Here is a 16,405-nt window from a genome sequence, read left to right on the forward strand (position 1 = left end):
AGAGATATAGAACGTAGACATAAATACCCAGTCGAAAGATGGAACCCAAAGACACCCACCGAACTACAGTCAGACATAAGAAACACTACGGCATACACCTATATTTATTTACATGAGGGATTCCTGTAGATTTTGTCATCTTTCTTGTTTAGCAGCATAACTTAAACAAATCTGGGTAATTTTTACCCAAATAAACAAGCAACACTTCACATAATTGATTGCCAGAACTCACTGCTTACTTACTTTTTCTATTGTGCAAAATGATGTAATTGTGAGGTCAATGTGTAACTATATAGTAAAGGAGGAAAAAAAGGGAACCTGCGCCGTTTACCTCATACTATGAGTAACTGTGCACCCATTTAAGTCAAACTTTCAGTAAACATGCAGAAATGTATTGGAAACAAGACAATAACAGTACACACTATCACTATGCTGTTGTAATATACTTTGTAAAACACAAGACTAACAAATGTGAACAAAACATATCAGTTGTCCAGAATACATTTAGCAAAAACTTGTGACCTTTTTCAGTTAGCAACAAATATTATTATTATTATTAACATTTGTATAGCGCTACCAGACACATGCAGCGCTGAACACCTGACATAGAGAGAGACAGTCCCTGCTCAATTACTCCTGCAAAGTAAATGATCAGTCACAGAATTTGTTCAAAATATCCTCCTTGAGCAGACATACAAATGTCAAGACATGTACACCACTGTCCTACTGCAGCGTCAATCACTACCCTTATGATGTTCTGTAGTACGAGTTTCATCAGTTTTTTCAGAACCTTAATTAAACCCCTCCAATATTCAATTCTTTTTCGGAAATTCATCAAGTAAGTTGTTCCACACCATAATTTCAGTTTTTCACAAAAATTGATAACTCTATCTTCCTTAATAAAACAGTATTTTCACACTTAGTATAAAGAATGGCATCACACTGAAGCAGTGAGTTCTGATGGTCAAAACTGTGACACGATCTCACTTGAATCTACACCAGCTACTTTTGTGTGGCCACTGTTCTTTACAGCAGCCTGTGTTTCATTTGCTCTGTTCTTTGGACTCCTGATGAAGGCATAGGCTGAAACATGGACTGTGTTGAGTCCACGCTCCAGTGGTGTCTTTTATTTCCTTTATTTGATGTGCTGTCTTCAAGCAAATATTACTGTCACACAATACTTATTTTATTTCATCTGGCTCATCGCATTGGTTTGTGTCAATGAGTACTGCAGGATATAGAGGAAGAGGTGGGGATGGTATGTGTGTACCTATTGGTAGATAGGCTCTCTGTTTTCCTCCTCCATGTGCTCTTCCTTGCTCCCTTCACACTCACTTCATCAACCTCCCAGTCCTTTTTACTCTTCCCTTCTTTCCATCTCCTTGCTTCTCCATTGTCTTTCATCCATCTTCCATTCTTCTCCACTTCACACTTTCTACTCCCTCTCTTCCATTTCTCTCCCTGTCCTCTTGCTGCTTTCTGCACCCCCCTCCTCTATCCCCTCCACCTCTCGCTCTCTGCTCCCCATCCTCTCTTCCCTCATCACTTCTTTCACCCCTTTCCTCTCATCCTGTCTCCTCCTCCAGCCCCCATCCCTCTTGCACACTTGTTACTGTTCTCTATCCCCAATCTCTCTCTCTTCTTACATTCTTCTGCCACAAGGGGTAGGGTCCCCCTGGGCAGTAGCTCCACATTTTATAGTGGCTAGCAATTAAGGGGTCCTTTTACTAAGGTGCGCTGAAAAATGGCCTGCAGTAGTGTAGACGTGTGTTTTTTGGTGTGTGCAGAATTATGTTTTAGCGCACCTACAAAAAAATGCATTTTTTGCCAAAAATGGACGTGCGGCAAAATGAAACTGAACTTGATTTCATCATGCTATTTTCAGGGCAAAAACCATAGAAGTCTGCCTGGCACTGTCCCTGTTCAAAACTTTTGAAGTTGTTATTGAAGCTCTTGTTAAGCTCCATTCCAGCCCATCCAAATCTATCCAGCCACGATCAAGGCACAGATCATAGAAGTTCGCCTAGTACTGGCTTTGCTTCCCAATATCCAGTGTTGCCACCTAGTCTTTGCTAAGCTTCTTTGGATCGATTCCTTCTAAACAGGATTCTTACGTGTTTATTCCACACATTTTTGAATTCCACTATGGTTTTAATCTCCACTGCCTGGTTTTAATCTCCACTACCTGCCGGGGTAGGGCATTTCAAGTATCCACCACCCTCTTGGTGAAAAAAATACTTCCTGACATTATTCCTGAGTCTTCCTCCCTTCAACCTCAGTTCATGTCCTGTACTTCTACCACCTTCCTGTTTCTGGAAAAGTTTTGTTTGCGGATTAATATCTGCCAAATATTTGAATGTCTGTATCATGTCACCCCTGGTTCTCCTTTCCTCCAGGGTATACATATGTTCAGGTCATCAAGTCTCTCCTCATACGTCTTGCTACGCAAACTGCATACCATTTTCATTGCTTTTCTTTTAACCGCTTCCAGTCTTTTTACATCCTTAACAAGATACAATCTCCAAAACTCAACACAATACTCCAAGTGGGGCCTCACCAACAACTTGTACAGGGGTATCAACACCTCCTTTCTTCTACTGGTTATACCCCTCTCTATTCAGCCTAGCATCTTTCTGGCTATGGCCACCATCTTGTCGCATTGTTTCATCATCTTGAGATCCTTAGACACCATCGCTCCAAGGTCCCTCTCCTTGAATATAGTTGCAAAAACCTCAGAAAGGTGGTATATCAAGTCTCATTTTCCTTTCCCTTTCCCTTCAGCAGCGACTCCATTATTTTTCCTACCACCGAGGTGAGGCTTACCAGCCTGTAGTTTCCCACTTCTTCCCTGTGAAGAGGGACCACATCAACTCGTCTCCAGATCTGAGGAACTTCTCCCATCTCTAAAGATCTATTAAATAAATCCTTAAGAGGACCTGCCAGGACTTTTGAGCTCCCTCAGTATCCTGGGATGTATCCCATCCGGCCCCATAGCTTTGTCCACTACCAGATTTTCTTCCATGAACGGCGTAATATCCACTCCATTCCCAGATATACATTTGGCAGCCAACCGCAGTCCTTCTCTAGGATTTTCTTCCGTGAACACAGAAGAGAAGTATTTGTTTAGCACATTCACTTTATCCTCATCACTCTCCACATAGCTATTCTCAGCATCTTTCAGTCTTACAATTCTATTCCTATCTTTTCTCCTTTCCCCAATATAACTGAAAGGGTCTTGTCACATCTCTTTACATCTTTAGCCGTTTTTTCTTTCACCTGTGCTTTCGCTTGCCGTATTTCCTTCTTGGCTTGAGTTTAAGCCGGCAATCTCTTCCATGATCCTCCTGTTGTGTTCTTCTGTATTTCTTGAATGAAGCCTCATTCACCCTCATTTTGTTCTGCCACTTGCTCGGAGAACCATATAGGCTTCCTGTTTCTCTTGTTTTTGTTTACTTTCCTTGTGTAAATATCAGTTGCCATACTTAGAGCAGCTTTTATCTTGGACCACTGTGCTTCCACTTCACCTGTGCCTACCCATGCCATCACCTCCTTCTTCAGGTATTCTCCCATTTTACCAAAATCAGCACATTCGAAATCCAGTACTTTGAGTTTTGTGCAGTTGCACTCTGCTTTCGCTCTTATATCAAACCATTGTGTTATGATCACTATTGCCTAGATGGGCACCAACCCGGATATTGGAAACACTGCTTCCATTTGTGAGCACTAGATCCAGCATCGACCTTTCCCTCGTGGGTTCAGTCACCATTTGTCTGAGCAAGGCACTTTGACAGGTATCCACGAACCACATCAGGGACATCCCAATCTACATATATGCCTGGTAGCTATGTGGGCGTCCAAGCACTGAGTATTGTTGGTACTTAACTCCAGGCTCCTACCCAACTCCATCCCCTGTAATGCCTCACTCCTGCCCATTTGCAATATGGCCAGTTAGTGCCAATATTCAGCAGTACTGCCTGGTTAAGTGCTGCTGAATATCAGTGGATAGTTGGGCATAGGCAATTTAACCAGGCAGAGCCTCTCTGTCCGATTAAATTGCTTTGAATATTGACCCCATGGAGTTCAGTGGTGCACAACAACTTGCAGAAGAACAGATAGCATTTAGAGACATATACCCTCCAATTCAATAGTGAGAGAGATAGAAACTAGGGGCATATAGCTGCCTATAATGCACTTTGTGTCACTTTCTATACTTAAGTAATCCTGAACTGACTTACCCCACACACTGCAACTTGCATCATTGCGTCTAGTCCTCCTTCAGGAGCATCCAGGTTCCCAGAAATACGTTGTTTGCCAACCTGATCCTGAAAGCTTTTTTCATCTCCGGTAAGGGTAAGAACATGTCTGAAAGCAAATGGAGGTTGGCACGAGGCTGTCTTTTCTGGGCAGGGATTTTGTAACTTCTCAGGGTGGGTGTTGACAAATGGTAACACAGTTTTATCAACAAAAGAACCAAAACCTGGTGTTAGGATGGAAATAAGAGAAGAAAATGTATCATGAGCTCAGAAGCATATGAAGAAGTAGTTAAAGTAATGGGGATAATTCTCTAACTATGCACCTATAAATATAGATGCTCAGAGGGTGCCTGACTGGTGCATATTCTATCAAGGAAAGTAGGAACAAAACTTAAGCCAGCCATAGAGCTGGAATGTGTGCACTTATATTTGGGAGACAGGCATTTAAATTAACACCCTGCCCAGATATCACTCGTGTACAGCGAAGCAGGACTTTATAGGTGACGCCATATAGGCGTTGCCCTTTGGGTTCCTATACACACTGGAACTGGACTTTTGAGCACCCAAACAGGCAGCATCTAAAAGTCCTCTCCCTCCCCTCCTCTGCACTGACTGCAATCTGAGCTGGGGCCCATCTAGGCCAGCAGAGACACAGTGCTGTGAGCAGGGCAGTCCTCAGATCAGAAGATCTTAGCTGCCCAGCTCTGAGAGAAAATGCAACAGAGAGTGTGCACCTTTACAAGCTCCGCCTGGGGCAGCTATGATTTCCCAAGGAGGTTAGATTGAGAACAGAAGACAGCATGAGCCTATCTGGCCTATTATGTGGGCTGAAGTCAGTAGACAGAGCTTGCCGCCATGTCAGTTCACTCAAAACAATAGCAAACTCTATTGAAAACAATAGCAAAAACTTATTAGAAATAACGGACTGCCTATGTGTGGTCCATCTGTAAAAAGTCTAAAGCTGTTCCAGTTGAATAGGTAGTGCCTTAAAAGATGGAAGATAAAAGACTTTTTAAAAATTTGACAGCTTTTTTATTTATTTGAAAGATTCCCATATCTAGATATAAATGTCAAATGAAATAAAATTGAATATAACTAAAACAGCTTAAAAATGATTGTAGCTGGTAGAAACAGCAAGTTATAAACTCTGTATTTAGTGCTAATTTTTCTATACTGTTCTATAGAATACAGTAATACATGGCCAAATTTAAGTGAGGATATCGTGTTTCCTGATGGGTTCATCTTAACTGTTGTAATCTGCCTTGGGAAGGCCTGTTGTTATAAAGATGGAATATATTAAAATTAAATGGAAGTAAAATTAAATTCTCCTTTCATTGGGGCACATGGAATCACATCTTCACTTCATCTCTTTTGTAGAAGTTTTCATTTTAGATACACAAATGGATTATTCTGTTTTGAGCATGTTTCAGGGACAAGTGGTGTTATAAGTCAAAATAATAAAAATAAATATTTTGTTTCGTGCATGTATCCTGGGTATCACCCATGCTCCAGCCCCAGTCCACAAAGCACATCATTCAGTTCGGTTCAGTTTCACATTCAGGGCCACTCTCACCTCACTCATCCATTACAGTTCACTTGCAGTCGAGCTTGGGAGTGGGTCTATGGCCCAGGATAGGAGGCCCTTGTACCCTTCTGCTCCAAGATGTACTGTAGTCATGGCTTATGCAAACTCAAACAGTTTATTTCTTCCAACTCTGTAACAGGCAGTACTTCAAGACTTTATTAAGCAGTTCAAACAGCATATAAAGTCCAATTTAGATCTAACCCTTCTGGTATTCCTCAGGGGAACTCCTATACCACATTGCCTCTCAGGAACATTTACAGGGCTACCTTGTGGGCACCAGGTATGTACATATATACAGTTAACCTGTCCATGCCTATCCTGTAAGGCAGTGTTATTCTCAGTGGCTGTTTCTCCTATTCTTAGCACAAATTCAATCTGTGGGCTCAGACCCTCTTCTGGTCTGACCCTCTTCCAGCGACCCCTTCTGGATCTACTTTGGTCCTGGGGCTGAGCTCTCCCTAGCTCCCCTGCTCCCGGGCTGGGTCTCTCTTCTGCCCACCCATAGCACACATAGAGGCATATTTTCAAAGCACTTTGGGAGGCTAAGTTCCATAGGTTTCTATGGAACTTTGGGAGGCTAAGTGCTTTGAAAATGAGCCTCACAGTAGCCTGGTTGCCACTTTCAGGAGCTGCAACCCTCCTTTATAGCCAGTGATCCCACTCCTCACTTAGGATTCCCCTTTCCTCCTCCTGGTCTCTTGCAGGGGACTATCAGGCAACCAAAGACGACCCCTCTATGGGCATAATTCCAATCTTTATCCCCTTTGTTACTCCCCCCTTGTCATTCTCTACAAAAGCAACTCTTTTCTCCTGCATTCTGTTTCAAAACACTCCCCATGGGCTGGGTGTCCTCCCACCCAGGGACATCCTACCACTCCAGCCATCTAATAGGGACCTCCCTCACCCCATGGGTATTACATGCAGATCTCTCATTTGTATAAACTTAACTAAAGGAGCTATAAGCCCCTAATGCAGTCCATTGGTTTTCTTATATTTTGTTCTTGTGATGACTGAAAACTCTTACCTGTTCTTTCTAGTGGATAATAAAAGGAGCTCGTGAACACTATCCTCCCTAAAAGGTTGTTTTGTGGCTGTACATGAGGAATTGTGATATTGCATCCAAAGGTTATGTAATCCTTTCAAGAAAGCCAGTTAATTGTTCAACTTATTAGTGAAACATAACCACAAAGGCATGATATGGTCGCTAAGGAACAGGTTATTTTGAGTTAGTCTTCACTGGACCAAACTTGCTTTCCTTGTGCCATCACCATCCAGTTGGATAGGCAATGCCTTATAAGGTGGAGGCTAATGAATTTGTTTTTTTAAATTTGATATTTATATCCCACATTATTCCAAGCAAATTCAGATTCAATGTGGTTTACATTTGAAAATACAGTGAGACAGAATAATTGAATTCAGCAACATCATGGGAGCAAGTTGATGGATATGTCTGAAACATTTAACAAAGTTGAGATTAGCATATATACCCAACTGGGCATTTAAAAGTCTGTCCTTTAATGATGCTGCATGTTCAGAAATCATTGCCATAAGTATAGGGGAGACCTTTGAGTGAGCCATGAGTGACTCTGCAGGCACCAGTATGGATGCCTGCAGCAGTGGCATAGCAAGGACGGGACGGTGGGGGCGGTCCACCCTGGGTGCACGCCGCTGGGGGGGGTGTCGGCTCCGCTGGTTCCCTGCTCCCTCTGCTTAGAACAGGTTACTTCCTGTTTCGGGGCAGAGGGAGCAGGGAACCAGTGGAACCGACACCCCCCCCCCCCCCCAGCGACGTGCACATGGCAGGCAAGAATAAACGCGGGGGGGGGGGGGGGCTTGGGTGATGCACCGAGGGTGGGTGTCATTCTGCACTCGGGGGGGGGGGGGGGATGCACACCGGCAAACCGCTCTGGGTGGCAGCCGCCCTCGCTACGCCACTGGCCTGGAGGCTGCTCTGATGCTGGAGAGAGGCCCCTTTAACATCACTATAAGAGGTGGTCTTTACTGCGGTATCACTGGGAGATCTTTGAGTGAGCCTCGAGTGCCTCTACAGGCAACAGTCTGGATGCCCAGAGGCTGCTTTGACACTGGAGAAAGGCTCCTTTAACATCACTGTAAGAATCGGTCTTTACCGCAGTATCACCGGGAGACCTTTGAGTGAGCTGCGATTGACTCTGGAGGCACCTGTTTTGACACCCAGAGGCTGCTCTGACACCAGAAAGAGGTCCCTTTAACATCACTATAAGCATAGGTGCCCGGTATAAGAGGCTTGGGGAGGCTAAGCCTCCCCAGCCCCAACCATGACTTCTACCTTCCTCCCGTTCCATTGCTAACTCTGCCACTGCTGCCGGTTTAGAAGTACCAGCAAAACAGAAGAGGGCCGCGAGGTCACATCAACCAGCTGCCGACTTTCCCAGCCTCTCCCCCTCCCTGACGTCATTTCCTCTCCCGGCGACTGAATCGGAAGGCGCGCCTATGCAGAATCAGCTCTTCGGGGCTCAGTGCAGTAGTAGAAGCTAAGATAGGATGGCAGAGAGCGATTGGGATACGGTGACCGTTCTGAGAGGAAGAAGGGTCCCACTGCAGCGCAGGCCAAATCTAAACAGGTGAATAAATGGAGGAAGAAAATGAGCGAACTGAAAGACCTCTTCGAGCTAAACAATCTATCTAGATTTCTGCCCCACTACTGTGTGTTGTGTGCGGGAGCGGCGCAAGCCAAGACTATGGATGTCTAGGCTTTGTGTGCTGTGATCTCCGACTGTTATTTTTTTCTTATAGTTTCAAATGCTTATTTTTTTAAAATATTGTTATTACATGTGCGGGGGGGGGGGGGGGGGGGGGGGTTGCCTGAAAATACGCAAAAACTTCCCGGAAAAGTAGGGAGGTACTATTTGGCAGGAAAACTTGTTCTCGTGGTGTTGGTTACGGGTTTTGGTATCTTTCGAAATTGAAAGTTTCTGGACCTCAAGCTTGGCACGTTTATTGAATCTCCCCCCCCCCCCCCCCCCCCCCCCCCCCCCCCCCCCCCGTTGTCGGTCTTTGTGATTCCGGGGTGTGGCAAGGAGCAGCAGGGCTCATCATCCTTGGACATTTCCGCCTGTCCCGTGTGATAGTTGCCCTAGTCTTTGCTCACGTGTCGTTTCTGGCCTTCTTTATTCTGTTCTGCTCACTTCTCTACCTGTTTTGAATATGTCAGCTTTTGGAAATGTGTATCTGTGATATTTTGCATGTAAGTTTCAATATTTCTAGTATTGCTGCATGCTGAGTCTGACTTCTTGAGGTAACTTTCCAGTTTAGTATTTTGTCTTCATATCTGTTGTATCATGTGTTTTTCATGTGTGATAAAGATGCAGTATTCTGCTAGTGTGTAGTATTTGCAGCCCTCTTTGTTTTGTTTTTTGTTTCACTAGGTGTGTACTGGTGTTTTAGAGCCCGGTGTAATTACAGTGCTGCCTTTCCATGCATAAGGTTGTAGCTCGTCCTGTCCTTAGAATTAGAGCTGTTATGGTTTGATAAGATTATGAGTGTGTTTTTGCACAAGTTTGTGTATAGTGTTTTGCAGTGGAGAGATTGTGTGTTGGTCTTACTGAGGTGGCACCAAAACATTAGAAAGGGTGTAGAGCCTAAATCATGACACACTACCTCTTGAAGGATCTACATATGGTCGTTAATAAAAGGAGCTCATTGTGAACACTATCCACCCTAAAAGGGTGTTTTGTGGCTCTACATGAGAATTATGATATTATGATCCTTTGTTTCATACTGTTGACGGTCTGCATTTTCCGTATGGGTGGTATATTGGTGTATTAGGGTCTGCCCAGTGTAATATTTATGGTACAGTAAGGTTATGAGTGTTTTTGCACAAAGTTGTGCATAGTGTTTTGCAGTTTAGCGATTGTGGTTAGTATATGCTTTCGGCAAACACTTTATTCTTTGACATATGATACATATCTAGTATCTAAATTTAATAACAGGTATTGTGATTATTTTATTTTTACTTATTTTTTTTTCTGTGTGTTGTCAGACAATTATGGAGGTAAGTTCCGCCCCTGGCCCCACACCTAACCCCGCCCCCTTTAGCCTCCCCAAACAATTGGGCCACCGACCGCTTATGACTATAAGAGGTGGTCCTATCACCGGGAGAACTTTGAGTGAGCTACGAGTGACTCTACAGACACCTGTCTGGATGCTCAGAGGCTGCTCTGATGCCGGAGAGAGGCCCCTTTAACATCACTATAAGAGGTGGTCTTTACTGCAGTATGCGGTCATAGGCGTGTGGCTGTGGGTGCATGCCTGAAGGGACATGACCAAAGGGGAAGGTCGGAGCCCTTGAGGAGCATTGCACTCTGCTCCACTCCTATGGAGAAGTGAAAGGAAGCAAAGAAGAAACCTGAGGTGTTACTGTTGTCAAGGAACCTATGGACTTGCATCTACAGCCATCTAAGATCCCAGAACTTTATTTAACAGTGAGTACGCTTTGCTCCTCGGAAGCTTCCCCACCCCTACAACCTGCAAGGAATAGTAGCTAGCTCTGTTGAAGAGAGTGGCCCTGGTTGAGTGAACCCGTTTTAGGGGAAGCCGCTGCCTCTCTTTCTTCTGACTCTTTGAATGCAGGAGGAGCTTCTGAAAAGGTACTTTCTAGTGTTTCTTTCAATATTCTGGATTACCTAAGCCTCCCACCTCTGATGTTGTCTCTTTGAACGATACTTATGATGTGATAGTGAGAATCCAGGCTCCTTAAGGTGGAACAAAATATGGGGAAAGCTAATTCAACTATTAGTGCATGTCAAGCAGCTGCTGCATCAAAAGAACGTTTATTAATGCACCCCCAGACTGAGAATATAAAGAATGCTCAGTGAGCCACTAAGTTACATTTGCGAGCTCTCCAAAACCCACCAGAAATCCATTGTACCCACATATAGGTGCCCCCCTTCACCTGTAAGGGCTATGGTAGTTGTGTACAGTTGGGGGTAGTGGGTTTTAGGGGGGGGTGGGGGGCTCAGCACACAAGGTAAGGGAGCTGTGTACCTGGGAGCATTTTATGAAGTCCATTGCAGTGCCCCCTAGGGTGCCCGACTGCTGTCCTGGCATATCAGGGGGACCAGTGTACTAAAAATGCTGGCTCCTCCCACGTCCAAATGGCTTGAATTTGGACGTTTTACACTTGGACATTTTTGTTTTCGAAAATGGCCAAAAATCAAAGACGTCCAAATCCAAGGCCATGGTATTTTCGAACACAAAAGATGGACGTCCATCTTTTTTGAAAATGACCTTCTCCCCACCTCTGAATTTGGACGTCTTTGTAAAACATCCAAATTCACACTTAGATAGGGTTACCATTCGTCCGGATTTCCCCGGACATGTCCTCTTTTTGAGGGCATGTCCGGGGCGTCCGGCGGATTTTGCCTGCACCCACGTTTGTCCGGATTTCTGGACAAACGTCGGCGCGGGTGCGGGCAGGCGCGTGCGTGTGGGCGGGCGATCGGCGCCGTGGTAACCCTACTCCCGTCCCCTCCCCTTCCTTACCATGTTCCCTGGTGGTCTAGTGACGTCTTCGAGGCAGGAAAGAGCCCCCTCTTTCCTGCCTGGAGCGCTGCCTCCCCTGTCTATCATCCTCCTCGGTCTGGCTGGGGATTCAAAATGGCCGCCGAGAGTTGAACTCTCGCGAGGCCACTTCAACTCTCGGTGGCCATTTTGAATCTCCAGCCAGACCGAGGAGGATGCAGCAGGCAAGGACAGGCAGCGCTCCGGGCAGGAAAGAGGGGGCTCTTTCCTGCCCCGAAGAGAAGACCCTACTAGACCACCAGGGCTAGATAGTAAGTGAGGGGGGGAACCATGTGACGGGGGGCGGGGAATAGAGGGGCGGAACGAGGACCCGAAGGGGGCGTGGCGGGGGCGGGGTATGAGGCGTGGCGGGGGCGGGGTAGGGGGCGTGACATGTGTCCTCTTTTTCAGAGGACACAAAATGGTAACCCTACACTTAGATGTTTCTTTCGAAAATGCCCCTCAGAGAGACTGTTTGAAAGGACTGAGTCTGTGAAGTAACAGATCTGACTACAGCCTTTTGGGTGTACCTAAATAAAGTACTTTTGACTTTTAACGTGTAACCTGTGTGTGTATGTGTTGCATACTTCCATAGGCGCCCCGTATAGGAGGCTTGGGGAGGCTAAGCCTCCCCAGCCCAATCGTGGACTTGTGACTTCCCTTGGCTGCTGCAGTGCTGCCCTCACAAGCTCAGTGCTTTTGCCAGGCAGCTCTGGACTGGCACTGGCTCTCCTTCCTTCCTTCCTTGGTTCCTGCTTTCGGCTCCCCGATCGGCAGCCCCCCCCCCCCCCCCCCCACATGCATTTTAACCTTTACTTTCCTTGACAGCGACGTCAATCAATGAAGAAAAAGGCACTACAGGCTCGCTTCCAGCTTCTCTCTTCACACAGTGTCCCGCCCTCGCGGAAACAGGAAATGCATCATCGCTGAAGGCGGGACACTGTGTGAAGAGAGAAGCTGGAAGCGAGCCTGTAGTGCCTTTTTCTTCATTGATTGACGTCGCTGCCACGGAAAAAGTAAAGGTTAAAATGTGCGCGGGGGGGGGGGGGGGCCGAGAGCCGTGCCATACATCACCCCAGCAGAAACCGGCCTTCTTTCCTGTCCTGAAACTAGGCGGGGGGAGGGAAATTAGATTAAAGAGGCCCTGCAGCATCTCGAGATCTGAAAGGGATTTTGAATTCTTTTAACATGACTTCAAGTTCTGATTTCTGGTTGCGCTGTACATCCAGTAGTCTAGGAGAAAGGGGATGAAAAGTGATGGCGTCCTTTTCCCTCGACCTTGCAGAATTAGGGTTTAGTAGTTTACATTAAATGGGAATATTTATGTAAGAAGTTTTTGAGCTGAGTTGAAGCTCAGAGAAGATCAAAGCATTACTTTGACAGTCTGACAGAGTGGGAGGGTGGGGGTATGCATGGGGACATCAAAGCATTTCATTGATATTCTAACAGAATGGGTGTTGGTAGGTGAGAGGAGGGTAATAAACAGTCCCCTGCTTTGATGTTTCTCTTATATATACTATCTGCTAACACATTTGCTTATTTCCGATCTGACGAAGAAGGGCAACTTTCGAAAGCTAATCAAGAAATGTATTAAGTTATGTCCAATAAAAAAGGTATCATCTTATTTTCTTTTCCATGTTTTATTTTGTTTGATTTCTATTGATAACCTTTAAGAGTGGACTAACACGGCTACCACACCTCTCTACTTATGTGTATGTAGAAAGCTGGCATTCAGCCTTGTGGCCTGGACCAGAAATTTCAACTACAGGCTTGATAAATGAAAAAGCTAGATGCAAAGTCTCATTTTGCACAGGATGTTGATGTAGGAATTGGAACATCTGGACTGAGATATTCAGTTCCTCTTGTATTTTACAAAAGGCTCTGCTGAATACAGTTATTTGCCAGAACGTACAGCAGGAGCAGCCATTTAATTAAAAACAAATCTCAAAAGAAGAGCGGCATCACCTGTGGCTTCACATGTGTAAGTGCCAGCATTTGCGCATGTAGCTGCCGATCTTACAACATATATGTTGTGACAGGTACAGGTTGTATCCTGCCATGAAGATTCCACAGGGGGAGCTCTGGCTCCCAGATTCAAGTTAAAAGGGACACAAGAAATAGTAGTTTCCCTTTAAGAGGAAGGAAATTGAACTCCCGTAAGGCTTGGGAGCAGCGGCGGACTGACCATGCAGGCTCTAGGAGGCCCAGAGGCTCTCTTTTTTTACCCCTTCCCCCAGAGCCTCAGTCGGCTACCCCCGGTCCCACCTTGAAGAACACTGGTGGTCTAGTGGCTTCCACGGAAGCAGGAAAAAAGCCCACTACCACGGGAAGTTTCAGCAGTCATTTTGGAAACGTGGTAGCGCCAGTCAGAGTAGCAGTAGCAGGCAGGAAATAGTGGTGTTCTTTCCTGCCTTTGAAGAAGCCACTAGACCACCACCAGGGCCCTTCAAGGTAGGACCGGAGAGGGCCCACTGAGGCTCAAGGGTCTGTAGTGTGTGGGAGTGGGTTGGCAGCAGCGGCGGTGGGGGGTGGCAGGCAGTGGCCAGAGGGGCCCAATGATCTTCACTGCCTGGGGGCCCAGATCACTGTTAGTCCACCCCTGCTTGGGGAGCTAATGTTGGTGACTCCAAGAACTCAGGAAGGGGAGGTGGAATTAGGGATACTAGCCCAGCTAGAAGATAATTGGTAGGTATGACTGGGAAGGCTGGAGGCAGGGAAGCCTGATAGGAAACTGTCCATATTTGGAAAGCTTAAAGAGAAGTTTATTATCCTAATTGGCCCAAGAGGAAATACTGCCCATGTTAGGAGAGGTTAGGTAGGAGCCCAGCAAGAATCCTAATTGGAGTAGTAATAAGCCAAGCCAACTAGTAGGTTTTGAGCTGAGAAGGAGGGAGTGGTGATACCACTGGGCTCCCTTGAATATAGCTCCCAAGAGACAAGAGGAGAAGCCTGGGGAAGAGGCACTGACATCCTACAGCCATAATCATGGGACAGATTGGATTGAAAACCCTGGAGAAGGGACCCCTGAGCAAAGAGCCAAAGACAGACAGAGAAGGGCAAAGTACTCACCTTTAATTACTTGAATAGTGGATTTTTGATGTTTTATTTGAACTGAGATTAACAGCCATGAGTTGAAGATAGGACAGTAGTCATGCTGAGTTTTGGTCCTATCCAGGGTGAGGAGGCTGTTAGACAGAGCTCCTATTACCTACTTAGGAAAAGTCAGTCTGGATTTTGTTAAGGCTTTATTTTGAAAAACGCTGGCAAGAGAACCCCTCCCCCCAAGATGATATGCCAGAATTTCCAAAGAGAGGAAGCAAATTAGCATAAGAGGCTGGAAGTCAAAAGAGACTGAACTAATTAGCATATCTCAGGAATTCAAGTGCTGTGTTAATATGTTCGTCTATACCAGAAGGAGTATCAGTTATATGGGGTAACAAAGATGTTGTCTTCTTTCCAAGAAGTAGTACACGCTGATGGGAGAAGCTGTTTGACCAGTGGTAAGAAACTCACCCTGACTGAATAAGCTACAGTGAACAAGGATTACTGCTGCTGAACAGTACAATATCTGCAGACTCTCTGATCCTTTTTATTAGCGGTAAGGCCATATTTTAGGTGACTGGTTAGAGGCCAGTTCTGTTTCTTAAACCAAGTGAGATAGGTTATGAAACTATTTGCTGGAGCACTTCGGACCCAGAGCCTTGTGACAATATGTATTTGTCAGCACTTAAAGGAGTTGTACTGGATATTATGTACAAGCGAAGCCAATCATGGAACAGATAGAATAACTTTTTAATGAACTTTTCAGGTGACATTAGACACACAGAGATTAGCACAATTGCTCTCTGAATCACTACTCGAGATCCCGGGACCAAACACAGAGGTAGCTGGCACTTGTGAGTGGCTCAGTACAGGTGCAAAAGTCTGTGTGAAAATCATTAAAAATATACATTCATTCCATTTATAATGGGAACTGCACAAACAATTTTTCAGCCTGGTCCTATCCAGGGTGAGGAGGCTGTTAGACAGAGCTCCTATTACCTACTTAGGAAAAGTCAGTCTGGATTTTGTTAAGGCTTTATTTTGAAAAATCTATGCGTGTTATAGAATACAACCTGTCTGTATATAATTTAGGTGTTGGGATTTACACCAAGTCTTACTTAGCGTAACTGCCAGTGACTAAATTTGGTCACACAGAATAGCGCTCGGCATAGTCTAATATACCACGTGGAAATTTAGGCTTATTCTATAAAGTACACCTAAATTAAGGTGTACTTTATAGAATACGCTTAGGTAAGTTTCATTTTGGCGCCGATTTTTTAGGCGTGATATATAGAATCTAGTCCTATATGTGTAAATGCTGCTTTTTCTAAAATAACTTCATGTAGCAACTAGTAAATCAGGCACAGAATCATATTTTAAAGGTAAATGTTCACATTTATCTTGTAAATACGAATATGGAATGAAGAAAAGGAGAAGAAAACAAGCACAATGTAATGGTAAGGTATTTACCTATCTGAGCGGACTTGGTGATTGAATTCAGTGCATCCAGCAGATCGTTTCCCAACTTTTTCACATTTTCCAAATCATCTTTCATAGAGTAGGAAAGATCCATCAAGTAATATAGGTCAACTGGATACCCCTCAGCTCGGCGAAACTGTACAGTAAAGTTAGCAGGATGATCTACAGTAAGAGAAACAAAAGTGATGGTATTCCAACAATTTAATACAGATAAAGACTTACCGCTTGAAGATCACTGAAATCAGAGTGGAGCAAAGTCTGTCTGAATTAATGTCTCAGTTCAGCAGCCACTGATAGGATGGGTTACCAAACTGGTTGAATGACCTCCTTGGGGACGAGTGGAGATGAATGCTGCAGTTCATAAGTACATAAGTAATGCCATACTGGGAAAAGACCAAGGGTCCATCGAACCCAGCATCTTGTCCACGACAGCGGCCAATCCAGGCCAAGGGCACCTGGCAAGCTTCCCAAACGTACAAACATTCTATACATGTTATTCCTGGGA

General features: G+C 45.0%; 1 protein-coding gene across 1 annotated transcript in view; it reads right to left on the reverse strand.

Annotated features, from left to right (window-relative positions):
• Window positions 1-16,405, reverse strand: part of ITGB2 (integrin subunit beta 2) — a 139,803-nt gene that overhangs the window by 65,974 nt on the left and 57,424 nt on the right. Inside the window, exons 5-6 of the mRNA XM_030208868.1 lie at window positions 15,892-16,062; window positions 4,236-4,477 (exon numbers count right to left, since the gene is read on the reverse strand). Coding sequence (XP_030064728.1) covers window positions 4,236-4,477; window positions 15,892-16,062 — 413 coding nt within the window. The remainder of the gene's footprint in view (window positions 1-4,235; window positions 4,478-15,891; window positions 16,063-16,405) is intronic.

Source organism: Microcaecilia unicolor, chromosome 7, assembly GCF_901765095.1.
Source record: "Microcaecilia unicolor chromosome 7, aMicUni1.1, whole genome shotgun sequence".
In the NCBI taxonomy this organism is placed as follows: domain Eukaryota; kingdom Metazoa; phylum Chordata; class Amphibia; order Gymnophiona; family Siphonopidae; genus Microcaecilia; species Microcaecilia unicolor.